The sequence below is a fragment of the Erpetoichthys calabaricus genome, chromosome 17 (assembly GCF_900747795.2).
Source record: "Erpetoichthys calabaricus chromosome 17, fErpCal1.3, whole genome shotgun sequence".
Lineage (NCBI taxonomy): Eukaryota > Metazoa > Chordata > Cladistia > Polypteriformes > Polypteridae > Erpetoichthys > Erpetoichthys calabaricus.
In genome coordinates, this window is record NC_041410.2 from 52,041,580 (window position 1) to 52,061,629 (window position 20,050).

Sequence of the window (20,050 nt, forward strand, 5' to 3'; positions counted from 1 at the left end):
TGATGAATTCAACACAATATCAACAAATTCTTCAGAATAATGTTGAAGCATCAGTCATAAAGTTGAAGTTATGCAGGGGTTGGATATTCCAACAAGACAATGACCCAAAACACAGTTCGAAATTTACAAAGGCATTCATGCAGAGGGAGAAGTACAATGTTCTGGAATGGCCGTCACAGTCCCCTGGCTTGAATATCATTGAAAATGTATGGAATGATTTGAAGCAGGTTGTCCATGCTTGGCAGCCATCAAATTTAACTGGAGAGATTTTGTATGGAAGAATGGTCAAAAATACCCCCATCCAGAATCCAGACACTCATCAAAGGCTATAGGAGGCATCTAGAGGCTGTTATATTTGCAAAGGAGGCTCAACTAAGTATTGATGTAATATCTCTGTTGGGGTGCCCAAATTTATGCACCTGTCTAATTTTGTTATGATGCATATTGCATATTTTCTGTTAATCCAATAAACTTAATGTCACTGCTGAAATACTACTGTTTCCATAAGGCATGTCATATTAAAAGGAAGTTGCTACTGTGAAAGCTAAGCCAATGATAAACAAAAATCCAAATGTTTTCATATGACTGTATATCTTTCAGAAAATTTCTAAATTAAAAGTTATCTGGGTTTAAATTACATAAGACTGATACTACTACATAGTAAGTTATATTTGATGGCTATCTTCTCAGGTAGTGTTTTGAAAAATTATATATAAGGATCAAAAATCTCAGCTTCCAAGTAAAATATGAAAGTCATCGTATACTTAATTTAGAAAATCTGCTGTTACTGCTGTAATTACAATATGGTTTTGCTGGAAGATCTGATAACAATTCGTGGGGCCACATACAGAAAGATGGAAAATAGGCAAATACATTTTTATGGTTCTGTGTTGAAGTGCGGCCAGATTATTTAGTTTGCAGCAACGTATTATTGTAATAATCGGCTATTAGTTGCATATTCAGAGTACTTTGTTTACGGACCCGTCATAACCCCTAAACTTCAGGCAGAGAAGGTAAGTGAACTAAAAACTGGTATACAGTGCAACCGGAAAGTATTCACAGTGCATCACTTTTTCCACATTTTGTTATGTTACAGCCTTATTCCAAAATGGATTAAATTCATTTTTTTCCTCAGAATTCTACACACAACATCCCATAATGACAACGTGAAAAAAGTTTACTTGAGGTTTTTGCAAATTTATTAAAAATAAAAAAATTGAGAAAGCACATGTACATAAGTATTCACAGCCTTTGCCATGAAGCTCAAAATTGAGCTTAGGTGCATCCTGTTTCTCTTGATCATCCTTGAGATGTTTCTGCAGCTTAATTGAAGTCCACCTGTGGTAAATTCAGTTGATTGGACATGATTTGGAAAGGCACACACCTGTGCTATATAAGGTCCCACAGTTGACAGTTCATGTCAGAGCACAAACCAAGCATGAAGTCAAAGGAATTGCCTGTAGACCTCCGAGACAGGATTGTCTCGAGGCACAAATCTGGGGAAGGTTACAGAAAAGTTTCTGCTGCTTTGAAGGTCCCAATGAGCACAGTGGCCTCCATCATCCAGAAGTGGAAGAAGTTCGAAACCACCTGGACTCTTCCTAGAGCTGGCCGGCCATCTAAACTGAGCGATCGGGGGAGAAGGGCCTTAGTCAGGGAGGTGACCAAGAACCCGATGGTCACTCTGTCAGAGCTCCAGAGGTCCTCTGTGGAGAGAGGAGAACCTTCCAGAAGGACAACCATCTCTGCAGCAATCCACCAATCAGGCCTGTATGGTAGAGTGGCCAGACGGAAGCCACTCCTTAGTAAAAGGCACATGGCAGCCCGCCTGGAGTTTCCAAAAGGCACCTGAGGGACTCTGAGACCATGAGAGAGAAAATTCTCTGGTCTGATGAGGCAAAGATTGAACTCTTCGATGTAAATGCCAGGCGTCACATTTGGAGGAAACCAGGCACCGCTCATCACCAGGCCAATACCACCCTTACAGTGAAGCATGGTGGTGGCAGCATGATGCTGTGGGGATGTTTTTCAGCGGCAGGAACTGAGAGACTAGTCAGGATAAAGGGAAAGATGACTGCAGCAATGTACAGAGACATCCTGGATGAAAACCAGCTCCAGAGCGTTCTTGACCTCAGACTGGGACGACAGTTCGTCTTTCAGCAGGACAACGACCCTAAGCACACAGCCAAGATATCAAAGGAGTGGCTTCAGGACAAGTCTGTGAATGTCCTTGAGTGTCCCAGCCAGAGCCCAGACTTGAACCCGATTGAACATCTCTGGAGAGATCTTAAACTGGCTGTGCACCGACACTTCCCATCCAACCTGATGGAGCTTGAGAGGTGCTACAAAGAGGAATGGGCAAAACTGGCCAAGGATAGGTGTGCCAAGCTTGTGGCATCATATTCAAAAAGACTTGTAATTGCTGCCAAAGGTGCATCGACAAAGTATTGAGCAAAGGCTGTGAATACTTATGTACATGGGATTTCTCAGTTTTTTTTATTTTTAATAAATTTGCAAAAACCTCAAACTTTTCATGTTGTCATTATGGGGTGTTGTATGTAGAATTCTGAGTAAAAAAATGAATTTAATCCATTTTGGAATAAGGCTGTAACATAACAAAATGTGGAAAAAGTGATGCGCTGTGAATACTTTCCGGTTGCACTGTATATCACTAACTTATGGAAATCTGTTGCATTGTGCTGCAAGTGTCAACCATTTCCAGCATCCATCCATCCATTTTCCAACCCGCTGAATCCGAACACAGGGTCACAGGGGTCTGCTGGAGCCAATCCCAGCCAACACAGGGCACAAGGCAGGAACCAATCCCGGGCAGGGTGACAACCCACTGCAGGACACACACCCACACACCAAGCACACGCTAGGGGCAATTTAGAATTGCCAGTCCACCTAACCTGCATGTCTTTGGACTGTGGGAGGAAACCGGAGCACCCGGAGGAAACCCACACAGACACGGGGAGAACATGCAAACTCCACGCAGGGAGGACCCGGGAAGTGAACCCAGGTCTCCTAACTGCGAGGCAGCAACGCTACCACTGTGCCACCGTGCCGCCCGCCCATTTCCAGCATTCTTCTCTAATTCACCCTATTTTTTGCTGTTTTTTCAATTGCATAGTAATTCCATATTTTTTGTTCATCAATGAGGGAATCTTATCTTCTCGTAATACCAAACACCTGAATTCTACCTCAGATGGGAGATGGAACAAATGTTAAATTTTATCAGTGACCTGTTAAAATAATATCTTGTTTACCGTACCTTCATACATATCCTTAAATCAACATAAGAAATTTTAACTTGGTGAATCAGGTGTACTTTCTTTTTTATATCCTGTGTATAATATGCTCCCTTATTTGTACTGCATGGTTAACTTTTTACCTTTTAATTAAAATAATACTCATTCCCTTGGTCTCACATTTTATTGTGTTAACTTACGGCATGAAACAAAGCAAAGTTTATGAAGTATATATAGTACAATGAAATTCTTACTTGCATGTCACCTCAGAATAGTGGTGATTATCACTTGGTACCTACAAAAGAAATAAACTTTTTCACATTTCTCATTTTGTTACAGCATGGGACCATAATGTGTGCAACTAAAGTAATTTGCTACTTAACACCAAGCAATATACAAAATGAACAACAAAAATTCAGACCTTTTCTAAATTATCAAAAAAAAATTATAGACAATAATTGATAGCACAAATATTCTCCTCTTGCTTTGAATTTCCTACAATAACAAACTGTCTTCTCAGAGTCACATAATTACTTCATTTAATAACACTTGCATGCAGATTAGAATGCACCTGTGTCTGGAGCTTCTCCATTTAGTTTATTTTCAAGAAAGCCCTGCCCTGTAAAGAGCATGGAGCATTCAAATCTATAGATAAAGTATCTATAGATAAAGGTGATATACTATGAAACACACAATAACACATTTACTTTTTGTAGTCCCATTATATAATTTAAACGAACATAAATGCAAGTTTCACATTTGATAAAAGTAAGTATAACCCATATCACTACCTAAAATTAAAATCATATGCACCTGATGAGGTGCAAATGATTAGATTATCATAGGGAGAATCTTTGAGAAAACTATCTCTCTATTATATAAAAAAATCGTGCGATGATACAAGACTTTTTTCCTGCAACGAGACATGATCTTTTGAAGAGAGACCCTTTCACTTCACGCGAGACGGACAAGTCACGTCATACTTACAACCTTCTGAAGCAAGTCCGATACACATGCAGAGCAGGTTAGAGGCAATGGAAGTAGGAAAATTAGAAAGTTTCAAAAAATGAGAGTAAAGATCGCATTAGTGCAAACAAATTGAAAATATTACTTGGTAAAATAACAGAACAGCGAAAAGAGATTGAATATTCAGGTGCTGTACTTGCTTTTAAACGTTCGAAATGCCCTACGAAATGCAGATCACACAGCACTGAGACCTTCAGAAAGAAGGTTATAGGTACCTTTGAGTCTGGGAAGGGATTTAAAACGATCTCCAAGCAACAACAAATCAACGATTCCACTCTCCGGACGAGCAGCTACAAATGGAGAAAATTTTAAACAACTGCCATCTTGTTCAGATCAGGCCGTCCCAGCAAGTTCAGCCTGAGAGCCGAACATAAAATCCTGAAAGAATTCCCTGAGAACCCCAGAATTTCATTATGGGACTCACAGATAGCTCCTGCCACTGTTGATGTTAAAGTGCATAGTTCCACCATTAGAAGAAGCTGTACAAATTAGATCTGCATTAAAGGTGTTCTAGGAGGAAACCTTTGCTATACGTAAAGAATACCAGGGCAAGTATAAAATTTGCCCCTGAACACCTATGCAAAGACCAGGAATTAGGGAATGGTGTACTCTGAATAGACATTTGAATAAGTGCTTAATCATGGGAAAAGGATTAAAGAGGCTTGTTCTCGTTGTAATTTACTTTTACACAGTTCATACTTTATTGTAAATACTTTCAATTGCAAGTTATATGTTTGATATGGTTTCTTTTGATTTTTCTTTTTTCATTTTTTATGAGGATGAACACCAGAGTCCAACTTTGTACCTTTTTTGTTTTGTACTCCCACCTAATATTTAAATAGGTTAAATAATTATAGATAATTAATGAATTATTAATCATTGCTGGGAGAGTGGAGTCACATTCAGCTCAAGAGTTCTGGTGTATTTACAGTGGATTCAGAATGTATTCAAGCACCTTCACTTTCTGCACATAATTATGTTGCTGATGTAACATTAAATGGATTACTTTTCCATTTTGGTCAATCACTCTACACTCAATAACCCATAATGACAATGTTAAAACATGATTTCAAAAATGTTTCTAAATTTATATTAAAAAAAAAAAAAAAAAAAGTCATTAATATTTGTTTTCAGACCCTTAATTAAGTACTTGTAGAAGCCCCTTTAGCAGCAATTACAGCTTAAGATCTTCTTGGGTAAATCTATACAAGATATGCACACCTGCATTTGGCTAGTTTATCCCATTCTTCCTAACAGATCCTCTCAAGCTTTGTTATATTGGATGGGAAGCAAATGTAAACTGCCATCCCTGGGTCTCTCCACAGATGTTCTGTTGGGTTCAAGTCTAGACTCTCGCTGGGCCACTCCCAGACAGAGACTTCTCTTAAAGCCACTTCAACATTGTCTTGGTTGTGTGCTTCGGGTCATTGTTGTGTTGAAAGATGAACCATTGACCTAGTGTGAGATCAAGTGCATTATGGGGCATTCTTCTCTTTAATCATCATTATTTGGCTGCATCCGTTCTTCTCTCAATTGTGAGGAATCTCCAAGACCCTGTTGCTAAAAAACACACCAGTAGCATGCTTTTGCCACCAGTACACTTGACTGTAGGGATGGAATTAGGCAGGCAGTGAACAGTGCCTGGTCCTCACCAGAGGTAGTTTTCTTGGATTTCTTTCCAAAGAGCTTGATTTTTGTCTCAGACCAAATTACCTTTTTCCTAATTCTGTCTTTTACTCAAGAGTGGCTGAGATAGTTGCCTGTCTGACATGTTTGGTTTTGGTCTTGCATGTAGTGTGAATTTTGGGACCTTATGTACGCCTTTCTAAATGATGTCTAAATAGTTCAGTTTGCTAGACTCCAGTCAAGTTGTAGACACATCTCAAGGATAATAAAGAAAAAAGGATGCACCTGACCACAACATGGAATACTGCAGCAAAGCATCTGAAGGCTTATATGAATCAGATTTCAGTTTTTGACTAATAATTTTGCAAACCTTTCTGAAAACATGTTTTCAGCTTGTAATTATGAGTAATTGAGTGTAGACTGATGGGCACATTTATCCATTTAAAATTAAATTGTCAACACAATAAAATAAAGTGTGTAAAAAGTGAAGTGATCAGAATATTTTCTAAATTCACTATACATCTTACCTGTTAGCTTACAAATGTTTCAGAATATTGCTTAAGATAAACTGTTATCTAATATTTGCTCCTGCTATGCATTACTTTTGATGTGTTAAATGTTATTTTCAATTTTAAAGTAGCATCCATGATCAATAAGTTATGAAACTTAAAAAAATGATGTTTATTACAAAAATGTACTGCTAATATTTTTTTTTCTTTTAGGCGACTTATTACAGATTCAAAGGTCAAGTTGAAGTATCAACATTTAATTACCAATAGTTTTGTAGAGGTAATTATTTTCCTCCTTTATTTAAGACGTTAATATAAAAGCTTAAAGAAGTAGAATGTTTGGGCATTTCCTTAGATTGAATGAATTTCAGTATCTGCAAGTATTTTGGAGTCAGATATTTGTCTGTGGAAATATTGATATTTAGACAATGTAGCAATATATCTATCTGTTAATCATGCTGGTGGTGGGAGATGCAAAAACCTTTGTAAAGTCTAATTTATTTTAACCTGTAGATTTGGGGCAGAGGGATTGGAATACAGTAATCCCTCCTCTATCGCGGGGGTTGCGTTACAGACTCCCCAGCGAAAGGTGAAAATCCGCGAAGTAGAAACCATATGTTTATATGGTTATTTTTATATTGTCATGCTTGGGTCACAGATTTGCACAGAAACACAGGAGGTTGTAGAGAGACAGGAACTTTATTCAAACACTGCAAACAAACATTTGTCTCTTTTTCAAAAGTTTAAACTGTGCTCTGCTCACACCCCCTCCGTCAGGAGCACAGAATGTCAGAGAGAGAGAGAGACAGAGAAAAACAAACAATTAAAAATCAATACGTGCCGTTCGAGCTTTTAAGTATGCGAAGCACCATGCAGGAAGCATATCGCTTGACAAAACAGCCACATTTAAGCCCAGCAAGGAAGAGAGCAATGTGAAGGTAATCTTTCAGTGTTTTTTGAGGAGTGGCCGTATCTTCTAGGGGTGCGAACAGCCTCTGTGCTCACAATATATTTGAGGAGTTTTATTTAATACGTAATACATGCTCTGATTGGGTAGCTTCTCAGCCATCTGCCAATAGCGTCCCTTGTATGAAATCAACTGGGCAAACCAACTGAGGAAGCATGTACCAGAAATTAAAAGACCCATTGTCCGCAGAAATCCGCAAACCAGCAAAAAATCTGCGATATATATTTAAATATGCTTACATATAAAATCCGCGATAGAGTGAAGCCGCGAAAGGCAAAGCGCGATATAGCGAGGGATTACTGTATTATTATTCAAATGTCCATGTGATGGAATTGTCTTTTCAAAATATATTTCACATGAACTAACTTGCAGGTTAGCACACTTTGTATTTAAGTTTTTTTTTTTTTTTTTTTTAATCCAAAACAATTCACCAATCACAAGTAAACAGTAGATTAAGGTGTATCGATTGGGTGATTGATGATGACTAATGTGAGTCTGCTTTTTATTTATTTATTTTTTAACATGACCCATCAATACATATAGTGGAAAATTCTCACCAGGTGTTTTATGTGTTTCAGAAACATTTTAGAGCTGTAAAATTTTATATTTTTTGCCGAGTCAGGGCATTCTTCATTTTTGTTGTTCCATATCTGAAGGAGGTGTCATCTTGGCATAATAGGATATGTGGGAAACATTTATGTAGTGGTGAGATTTGAAAGGGCATGAGGTAATGTGTAAATATAACTAATTCAGGATCTCTCTGTATATCTGGACACACATGTGCAGAGAGTCTCCAAATTATTTTCTTATAAAAATAGTGAGAATCTCAATGAATAAAGAAATATTATAATTTTAACTACAGGATATTTTAGGAATATTAATGTATACTATGTGTGTTCTCTAGATTCAGAAGTGTACTGAAGTACTTTTACAATAGAAAAGGAACAATGTAAAGTTAATGTCTATGGAGAAATTAGGTGAATAAGACAAGTACATGGTTAGATCACCCATCTTGAAGTAGATAATGCAGATTCTGTTGTATATAATCTGTGATGTAACTGAATATTTTTTAAACTCTAATTCTTCCATTGCAAGGGTAAATATTCAGGTAAGGCATTTAGTACCAGTTGGCACAGTTGTTAGCACTACTGCCCCACTGCTGTATGGCAGAGGTGTCAGTACCAAACCAGGCGACTGTTTCTGTGGCATTTGTACATCTGTCCTTATCTCCCAGTTACTTGTGTTGGTTTTTTTCTGTATACACAATTGTCCTGCCAATGATATGCATGGTATGTTAATATAAAATTAGCCTGCTTTTGCTATGTTCGTGAGTGTACAATGTGATTTGCTGATGTTCTGACTAGGTTTGGGTCAATTTCTGTAACTGATGTTTGTTATAAACTCTGGTTTCCTCATTCTTTGTTTTTGTTTATTCTGATGAACAAAATTGAATAATGGATTAACAGGGTTTGACACCACCCTTGACAGCAACACAGTAGTGTTTAAAGAAGGAAAAGTACAGTTCTATAGTTGTAGAATTAAAATTGCATTCTCTATATTTGATTGTGAGCCTGTAATCATTTCTTCATTGATCACCTTGCATCTTGTTTTCATTTCTAGTGTAATCGACTATTAAAATGGTGTCCTGCTCCTGATTGTCATCATGTTATCAAAGTCCAGTATCCAGATGCTAAACCAGTTCGTTGTAAATGTGGGCGTCAGTTCTGGTAAGTTCTTACATATTTTTTTCAAGATTTAGTAGTTAAGAATTATGTCAAAATTCACCAGTTTATAATTAAGAGGTTTAAAATGTAGAGAGCTACTTCCATAATTTTACTTTTGAGTCTAAACCTAAGTTTTTTTTTTATTACACCCCAGGATTAGTATCTGTGATTTATGTATTTATTACCGTATATACTCATGTATAAGTCAGGTTTTGAAACCCGAAAAATCGATCATAAAATCAGACCCCGACTTATGCACCTGCTCAGAAATGCGACACTTATTTATTTTTTTTTAAACATCTTCTTGCCTCCTCCAATCCCACATCAGTTTCTCAGGCACATCAAAGTTTGTTGCAGCAGCGCAGTTACCAATTTTGTTTGCTACTTCAACAACTTTTAATTTAAAACCAGCTTCATATTTTCTTCTGATCGATCACTCCATCGTAGATAAAGGATGCTCTTACAATAAAGGTAGGGTGTGAGATACAAAAAACACAAAACTGTGCAAACGTCGCTTCGGAATAGTTCTGGTTTTACCATGTGGTCACGAAGACACAATACATATTTAAAAAAAAAAAAAGTCAGCGTGCTCCGTGGTTACTCTCTGATGTGGGCATTAGCATATCATAATCTCTTGGACCAATAGTGTGAGTTTTCCACATTCAACCTATACGACCAACATTATAAAACACCAGAAATTATACGTTAAAATCAACTCCCGACTTATCCACGGGAGAACTTTTCTGCAAGTATATGTGGTATTTGTTAATACTTTTATAATTCTGTTTCTATAGTGCAGAAAATCTACTGTTTACAGTTATACAGTTCTATACAATATTTGGACAACCTATTTAGATTTTAAATAAAAATAGTAAATACAACAGTAAAAATATAAGGAAAATGTTCATGTACAAAGAGTGATAGAATTTGCAAAGTTTGTACTGCCTTTTAGTTGTAAAGTCTTGTTGATCTGGTCTGGCATAGTTAATTAAAGGCTAGTCTGGTCAAGAGTCAGTTGATGACAGTTCCAGATTGTAATAAATTCTTTGACTCTTTAAACATTTTGCAACATTTGACAACCATGGGCTATTTTAAGCAACTGACTGAAGGTCTGAAAAATAAACTAGTTAATTTCACTAAAGCAGGGGAGGGCTATAAAAAGATTCCAACATGCTTCTAGCTAGTAATTTCTTAAGTTCAAAATGTCACTAAGAAGTTGCAGTTAAGGGAAACTGTGGGGGACAAGACAAGATCTAGAAATCCAAGAAAACTGACAGAACAGCTTGTATACCTCCATATTACTTATATGGACATGGTCTTTGTGGAATAGCCATGAAAAGGAAACTTTTATCTGTGATCTAATCACTAAAAACAATGTTTTAAGTACGCAGAAAAATGTCCCCATAAGACAGAGGCATTTTTAACCAAGTGCTGTGGACAGATGAATTTAAAATCTAACTCTTTGGCTACAACAACAGGTTTGTTTAGAGAAACAAAGGAGCAGCATTTGAAGAAAGGGACAAGGTCAACTTTTAATTGCAGGGGTGGATCTGTTACACTTTGGGTTTTTGCAGCAGCTAGTGGCACAAGAAACAATGTATGAATACTGGGACTTACCACTAAATCCCAAAAAATCCCCAGGGAAATTGTCAGTCATTCAGTCAGGAAACTGATGCAGTAAAAAGAATGGCTTCTACAATAAGGCAACAATCCAAAACATATTTTAAAATCTAATATGAAGTACCTCAAGATACACAAGGGGCAGATTTTGGAGTGGCCTTTACTGTTCCCAGACTTCAACATCATTGAACAATTTTAGGTAGATCTTAAAACGTGCTGTGCATGCAAGGCAGCCCAAGAAAACCTCACAGCTGGAGGTGATTTGCAAGGAAGAATGGAGGAAAAATTTCCAAAATAATTATTATAGCTGACCAAACAAACTTATGCAAATTATACACTTTTTTTCATTTTATTTTCTTCATCAAATTAATCATAACTATAAAATAACACTTTCATAAAAATGTGTCTGTTTTAATTTGTTTGCTGTCAAAGTTGCATTTACTGTATTTTATTTCAAATGTAAACAAAATGTGTAATTTGCCCTGGAGTGTCCAAATTTTCCATGGTACTGTTTTGAGCATAATCAAACACCTTCCTCAAAGACTTTAGAAATAAACTCTATGTAAAGTTACATGCAGAAAGTAAGTAAGGTTTTAAAGGACATTTTTACAAAATTTAAGAGCACTGGTAACAACAAAGAAAACAATTCAAGGTGGTGCATAGTCCGAATCTGAAGTGATACCATCAAACATACCACAGCACAGCACCAATATATGCAATTTTTTGGACAAATACGTAAGCGTGCAGCTTTGAAGGATTTGATTAATTAAATCAGTAACATATTGTTACCTCTATTAGCATTGCACAACTAATCTGTGATAATACAGAGCAAGTGAATTCCTTACATCAAATACTTTATTTTTCCTTTTTATGTTTTATAACATCTATTGACATTTTAAACATTTTATTTATTTATTTAATCTACAAATGGTACCATTGTTTTATGTCAATTATTACTATCAAAATTTGTTAAGTTTATTACTGTTTGGAAATTGTTTTTAAAACGTATTGTTATCTGTATCTGTTTATGTTGTGTGGAATGTCTATGATACATTTCCCCTGAACTTTAAGGCAGGTTGCACATAGTTCTGTCTAATTACTGTTGCTTATTAGTAATATTTGAGAAATAGTTTTCAATTTGATTTTACGGTGTCAGTTTCATTATATTTCACAAAAATGTTAGTAATAAGCTCATTGTAAAGAAGAATTGATTTGAAAATTTGTTATACATTTATTATAAACTCCATTCACTTTTTTCCTCTGACCATTCCATAAATTTGCCATGGTCCTTTCTTTCATGAACACCAAGATGACCTGGAAATTTCTGGAGTTGAGTCTTCACACTTGAACTTTTTATCCTACCTACAGTGGTGTGAAAAACTATTTGCCCCCTTCCTGATTTCTTATTCTTTTGCATGTTTGTCACACAAAATGTTTCTGATCATCAAACACATTTAACCATTAGTCAAATATAACACAAGTAAACACAAAATGCAGTTTGTAAATGGTGGTTTTTATTATTTAGGGAGACAAAAAAATCCAAACCTACATGGCCCTGTGTGAAAAAGTAATTGCCCCCTGAATCTAATAACTGGTTGGGCCACCCTTAGCAGCAATAACTGCAATCAAGCGTTTGCAATAACTTGCAATGAGTCTGTTACAGCGCTCTGGAGGAATTTTGGCCCACTCATCTTTGCAAAATTGTTGTAATTCAGCTTTATTTGAGGGTTTTCTAGCATGAACCGCCTTTTTAAGGTCATGCCATAGCATCTCAATTGGATTCAGGTCAGGACTTTGACTAGGCCACTCCAAAGTCTTCATTTTGTTTTTCTTCAGCCATTCAGAGGTGGATTTGCTGGTGTGTTTTGGGTCATTGTCCTGTTGCAGCACCCAAGATCGCTTCAGCTTGAGTTGACGAACAGATGGCCGGACATTCTCCTTCAGGATTTTTTGGTAGACAGTAGAATTCATGGTTCCATCTATCACAGCAAGCCTTCCAGGTCCTGAAGCAGCAAAACAACCCCAGACCATCACACTACCACCACCATATTTTACTGTTGGTATGATGTTCTTTTTCTGAAATGCTGTGTTCCTTTTACGCCAGATGTAACGGGACATTTGCCTTCCAAAAAGTTCAACTTTTGTCTCATCAGTCCACAAGGTATTTTCCCAAAAGTCTTGGCAATCATTGAGATGTTTCTTAGCAAAATTGAGACGAGCCCTAATGTTCTTTTTGCTTAACAGTGGTTTGCGTCTTGGAAATCTGCCATGCAGGCCGTTTTTGCCCAGTCTCTTTCTTATGGTGGAGTCGTGAACACTGACCTTAATTGAGGCAAGTGAGGCCTGCAGTTCTTTAGACGTTGTCCTGGGGTCTTTTGTGACCTCTCGGATGAGTCGTCTCTGCGCTCTTGGGGTAATTTTGGTCGGCCGGCCACTCCTGGGAAGGTTCACCACTGTTCCATGTTTTTGCCATTTGTGGATAATGGCTCTCACTGTGGTTCGCTGGAGTCCCAAAGCTTTAGAAATGGCTTTATAACCTTTACCAGACTGATAGATCTCAATTACTTCTGTTCTCATTTGTTCCTGAATTTCTTTGGATCTTTGGCATGATGTCTAGCTTTTGAGGTGCTTTTGGTCTACTTCTCTGTGTCAGGCAGCTCCTATTTAAGTGATTTCTTGATTGAAACAGGTGTGGCAGTAATCAGGCCTGGGGGTGGCTACGGAAATTGAACTCAGGTGTGATACACCACAGTTAGGTTATTTTTTAACAAGGGGGCAATTACTTTTTCACACAGGGCCATGTAGGTTTGGATTTTTTTTCTCCCTAAATAATAAAAACCATCATTTAAAAACTGCATTTTGTGTTTACTTGTGTTATATTTGACTAATGGTTAAATGTGTTTGATGATCAGAACATTTTGTGTGACAAACATGCAAAAGAATAAGAAATCAGGAAGGGGGCAAATAGTTTTTCACACCACTGTAATAGGGAGTTTGTGAGAGCTGCGACAATGGATTAGATTGGGTTGTTTTAAGTGCTGACACACTCGTATACAGATATGTAACACTATTGTTTAGGAATTTAAAACATCTGAATCAAATATGAAGCAAACATTATGCAAAGATGTATATTACTTCATTTATTGGGTTCCAAAAAACTTTCCAAAGTTGATGTTACAGAAGTTGCATGCCAAACATCACATCCCCCACCCAGCTTCAGATCTTGAAAGACACTGGTTTCTCACCAGATGCAAAGCTGAAATAACTCTACACTTGTGAGTTATTTGCTCTTCAACCCTTGACACATGTAACATGTTACAAGGGGGAAAAAAAAGTTCATTGCCAACTAATTTATTTCCAATTACTATCTATAACATTGAGTAGTTGTTGCAGTCCTAGATGCTTAATCCAGATTTATTTACACATGCACTCATTTCAAGACGCTAAGTAGAAAATTTGCCTGAGTGTGTAAAAATGTTTCCTGTTGGCTGTTAAGAAAAACAGTAGCTACTTTTGTCATAATTGAGGTCTTCAGTCACTGTAGTCTTGAAAGGTATAACTACAGTAATCCCTCTTCCATCGCGGGGGTTGCGTTCCAGAACCCCCCGCGAAAGGTGAAAATCCGTGAAGTACAAACCATATGTTCATATGGTTATTTTTATATATTTTAAGCCCTTATAAATTCTCCCACACTATTATAAACATTTCCCGCACAATTATACAGCATAAACCCTTTGTATTCTCTTAGATATTAGGTAAGATTCGTTGAAATTATGTATGTAAACACAGTTTATATACAATAAAACCTAAATATTATTTTAAAGATATCGAGCGTCTCCGATATCACATATGTTACAGCCATTACGACAGACAGGCCACCGGCAATAAATACGTACAATGCAAGAAAAATTGTATACAGTAAAATGTGTGTACAGTGACACTAAACTATGTACATGTAATAAGTACTGTATGTAGATAATTAATTATGGTTAATCACCAACAATGACACAATGACTTGTCCGATAACAATGAGTTTAATTTTACTGCACAACAAAGGAGAACGTTACAGCTCTTCTAAAGGAGGTGTAGCACCGCCGTTGTTCTTCTTCCAGCACTCTTCAATCCAAATCCCTAAAAGAGATTCCATCCAGACTACTGCCTTATCACGTCCACTTGCAACTCGTTTTGCGCCCTGTTTAAAGGACACTGCGGCCGTAGATCTTGTATGCTTTTCCTCCTTTTTAAATAAAAAGAATCGTGGACTCATTGATTCTGTAATGGTGTCCTGCAGCGGTGTAGCTGTTCCCTTCCTTTAACATATCCAATACTTTTACCTTTTCTGCAATCATTTGCATCTTCTGTTGGTGCTTGGACACGGCCCCTGAAGCAGTAGCAGGGGCATGTTAATGCTGAATGAGTGAGATGAGACTTCCTGGTTAATGCAGCACTCCGTCGCTGAGCCAATCAGCAGCACACAGGAACTTAACTGGGTGCTCTGATTGGGTAGCTTCTCAGCCATCCACCAATAGCATCTCTTGTATGAAATCAATTGGGCAAACCAACTGAGGAAGCAAATACCAGAAGTAAAAAGACCCATTGTCCTCAGAAACCCGCGAAGCAGTGAAAAATCCGCGTTATATATTTAGATATGCTTACATATAAAATTCCGCGATAGAGTGAAGCCGCGAAAGTCGAAGTGCGATATAGCGAGGGATTACTGTACATTAAATACAGTGTTTTAGCAAATGTTCTTCTATAGAAATGACATAATAGATCATCATAGTTTTACTAATAAAGTCTCCATGAAATGACCATAGTTTGGTTTGTCAGACTATGCTTTTGTTCTACAGCTTGCTATTTTAAACAAACAACTAGCTAATATTTTAATAAAACCCAGACTCCCCAGGAAATCACATATGCATAGTCTTTTACATCCTGTATTGTATGTTTTATGGACAAAAATAATTACAACTATTTAGTGCTGGGCGGTATACCGGTTCATACCGAAAACCATTTATTTTTTTTATGATAAGGATTTTTCTTATACCGCAACACCGGTTTAAATTGCCTAAACGACGTTCGGAACGTGGCGCAGCGGGAAACTGTTCAATTGGGGACCTTTTTCACTGCTACACCGCTAAACACAGATTTGTTGCGCGGGGGCTCTTTTTCACTGCTACACCACCAAATAGGTAGCGGTAGCGTAGGTATTACGCGGTGAAAATGGACAGAGAACATTCCGAAACTGAAGCCGACGATAAAGTTGAACATGATGAACAGAAGAACTTTTGCCGAAAAAAAGGAGTCACGCCTGTCGCCTGGAGATACTTTAGTTTTAAAAGGTCAGATGTGTAAATACTGTTTCTATACTACTAGATAATACTGCAAGCCAAGTTGTACTTGTTTTATTTGTTTTCAATACAGTGTAATGTACCTGGGTACTGTGTAATAGTGTGACGACATGTTGACTTTATTCCTGTAATTTGTCATTAAAGTAGAACATCGTAAACTAAACTTCATCATAAAATGAACATTTAATTTACTAGATTTTCTCAAACCCCGTCATAAGTTATATAGCACATTAAATGCTTTGTGTTAAGTGTTCTCCGAGATTCTTAAACTGACTTCTTCTTGCACTAAGAGGAGGCGCCGGCAGCGATCGCCACACAGAATACATTCACTTCATGATCTTCCTGCTCTCTGAACATTTAGAATGCTAAGATAAATACTTAATATAATTTTCATGGTGAAATGCATTAAAGCATGCATTAATCATATGGGGTGCATGGCGGCGTGCCTGCCTTGCATTTGCATGTTTTTCTGGTGGGTTTACTCGGCGTGCTTCAGTTTCCTTTCAAAGTCATGTAGGATGTGGGGTTTTGTTATGCTATATTGACCCTGCTAGTGTATGTTTTGCTTGTATTCATCCTGCGATGTGCTGGCGACTCGTTCAGAGATGGGCGCAACTCTGAATGGATGGCATAATTAAACATGTATAACGAAGATATTTTTAAAGTTCTGAACACTCCGTGGGCTAAGTTTATAACTAGTTTTAATTTCACAAAGACGTTTATCGTGTGGTGATTGGTTATGTGGTGAAAGAAAAAGGAAGGATAGGAACTGGGGTTTTGGTACGTCAGGTAGAGACAGCATGCATGCAATAAAGATAGCCCGCTCAGAAGAACATGCATTGAATTCTGTGTTCGTGTCTCCGACCACCAGATCACAAACCCAACATTTACACGATATTTAAGTTAAACCTGTGCGATAGCCATTCATACATCCAGTTTTTTGGAGCCTCGTCACAACCGCCATAAAGTTCTCTACACTGAACATACACCTGGGGACCCCTTACTGCGAGGGAGCAGCACTACCGCCTCATTACCGTACATGTCTAATACTTGCTTTAATGCATTTCATCATGAAAATGATATCAAATATTTATCTTAGCATTGTAAATTTTCAGAAAGCAGGAATATCATGAAGTGAATGGATTCTGTATGGTGATCGCTGTCTCCTCTTAGTGCGGAGGAAGTCAGTTTAAGAAGCGTAGTGATTAACAACTGGATCGGGGAACGCAACACAAAGCATTTAATGTGCTGCATTAATTTATGACGGGGTTTGACAAAATCTAGTAAATTAAACAGTGATTTTAGGAAGAAGTTTAGTTTACGACATTCTAGTTTAATTATGAAGTAAACTATGAGAATAAAGTGGAAATGTCGACTTTAATCTCAACATAAACGGCGAGAATAAAGTGGAAATGTTGACTTTATTCTCGACATATAGTTTGTTTTTTTCTTCCCTTTGTCCGTATTGTTTTTTTCTTCACCTTGGCCCTAATACGATTCCGTAGGGCTATACCACAAATAGCATTATAAATGCAAGTTGCAGGTTTATTATTTATGCATATAGTTTAGCTTGAAGCAAGGTCCATATTAATGCAGTTTGCCTAAATAATGGTTCAGTTGGTAAAGATGTCATCACCAAGTTGCACTTGTATTATTTTATTTTAATTTTAATTTGGTGAATACTGTGTAATGCTCCTGGGCTTGAAGTCTTGAAGTAATAGTGCAACTATCAGTAATAATACTATTATTTATTTTATTGTTATTATTTATTAGTTTAAATATTATGCAGTTTAATGATGATAAAGTTGTTTAAAAAGTCACTTTAACGTGTCAGTGGACAGAGATTGTTAACATTAACAGAAAGTGTAGTTGGTTTACAAAAAATATTTACTATTTATTCCTTTTCTAAGACATTCAGTGCAATACAACTTTTGACAAGCACTTCTGGATATTTTACTAAGTCTAAATGCCTCTTTGTATGGTTGAAAATATGTTGTCAAAATTATAGTTTAAGTTTTTGCAAAATTTGTTCAATAAAAAGGTTCTATATTTTGACTGCATCTGTCATGCAATGTGATACCTTCTCCATTAGTGCCACCCCCTTGAAAACTATCACTTTATGGGGCAATGCAAACCTGTATTAATACTTGTGTGCACATTAAAATGTTTTTTTTTGTACAATGTACAATACTCTTGACAGTGGAATAGGTTATTCTTAGCCAGTAATTGCAGTGGAAAATGTGGTTAACATCCACTCATGCATGGGGAAAAAAATACCATCGAATACCGTGAAACCGGGATAATTTAGAAAAATACCGTGATATAGAATTTTGGTCATACCGCCCACCCCTACAACTATTATTAAATAGCAGCGTAACCAAGCCTCATCAGCAGCTTTATCAGGATTGCACTTTCCCTAATAATGAGACTTCAGACTTGATTTAAAAAGACTCGGGGGATCTAGTAGTAAAGCTTTGTCTCATGAAGTAGTTTTGTTTAATCTCAGAATTTTAAGAAATGCTAAATCTTACTTTTTCTGGTCATTTTTATTTACATTAAATAACAGAAAGGAAACAAAAACAACTATTTAGAAAATAAGTTTTCAAAATGAAGAGCCAGTGGCTAGTCCAGAGCATATGAGTAAATGTGCCATGTGCATTCAGAAGGCATCAATGAAATTAAGGATCCATAGCAAACCCATAGCAAAACATTTCCAAGGAGTAAGATATAAATGGTGTACATATTTGACTTGGAAATGCTGATAGTTTGGATTTTTTAGAGAAAAATGTTTCATTTTTAGAAACTGATTTCCCAGAAACTGGTAAAGAACAGAGGTAACATCTCTGTGCCATTAAGAAAATATTGGCACTGGGCTTTATGATGCCTTGGAAACAGGTTTAAATAAATAAATAAATAAACAGGTTCTCACTGGGTTTCTAGTAGAGGAAAGTAAATGAGAGAAGTTAGAGAGGGCGAGAGAAAATGAAAGGGTTAAGTAACTTCACTTGTCTTAACAGTAGATCTAAGTTTTAGGTGGGAGAATATGGAGAAACAGAAAGATTGGAACAGGTCCTCAATGACTGGGAAGTTTGAAGCCCATTATTTTGAAAACATTGTATAAACTGTGAATACCTGTGGAATTTAAATGAAGAGCAATGTTCATCTTGATGACTGCTAATCTACAACAAAATTAAAAAGTAGAAGAGAGCCAAGAAGTAAAACGCTTTCTTAAAACCTTTCAAAATGTGTAGGTAATTAGATGATACTGCATCCAACAGGGGAGATAATTCCTGTATATATCCTGTACCACTCTTATATACTCTGCCACTCCCAACTTCCTCTAAGTCTAGAAAGACACAATTCAGCTCCTTCTGTCCTTCTCTATACTTCTCCATCAACACCCTCAGAGCAAATATTGCATCTGTAGTGCTTTTTCCAGGCATGAAACCGTACTGCTTCACACTAATCATCACCTCCCTTCTTAACCTAGCTTCCACTGCTCTTTCCCATAAGTTCATGCTGTGGCTCATCAGTTTTATTTCTTTGTAGTTACTACAGCTCTGCAAATCCCCCTTATTCTTAAAAATCGTACCAGTACATTTCTTCTCCACTCCTCAGGCATCCTTTCCAAGATTGCATTAAACAATCTGGTTTAAAAACTCCACTGCCATCTCTACTAAACACCTCCTTGGTTCCACAGATATGTCATCTTGACCAACTGCCTTCCCATTCTTCATCCTATTTATAGCTGCTCTTAATTCCTCCTTGCTTATCCATTGCACTTCCTGAATCACTGTCTCCACATCATCCAACCTTTTCTCTCTCATTCTCTGCATTCATCACCCCCTCAAAGTACTCTTTCAATCCATTCAACTCACACTTCTCACTTGTAAGTACGTTGCCATCTTTTCCTTTATCACCCTAACCTGTGCACGTCTTTTCGAGCTTGGTCCCTCTGCTTAGCCAGTCGGTACAG

The 20,050-nt window shown here is 37.1% G+C and overlaps 1 protein-coding gene across 1 annotated transcript in view; it reads left to right on the forward strand.

Annotated features, from left to right (window-relative positions):
- The window catches only part of arih1 (ariadne ubiquitin-conjugating enzyme E2 binding protein homolog 1 (Drosophila)), a 245,209-nt gene that overhangs the window by 136,942 nt on the left and 88,217 nt on the right, over positions 1-20,050 (forward strand). Inside the window, exons 6-7 of the mRNA XM_028823941.2 lie at positions 6,626-6,692; positions 9,000-9,106. Of these exons, the coding sequence (XP_028679774.1) occupies positions 6,626-6,692; positions 9,000-9,106 (174 nt within the window). The remainder of the gene's footprint in view (positions 1-6,625; positions 6,693-8,999; positions 9,107-20,050) is intronic.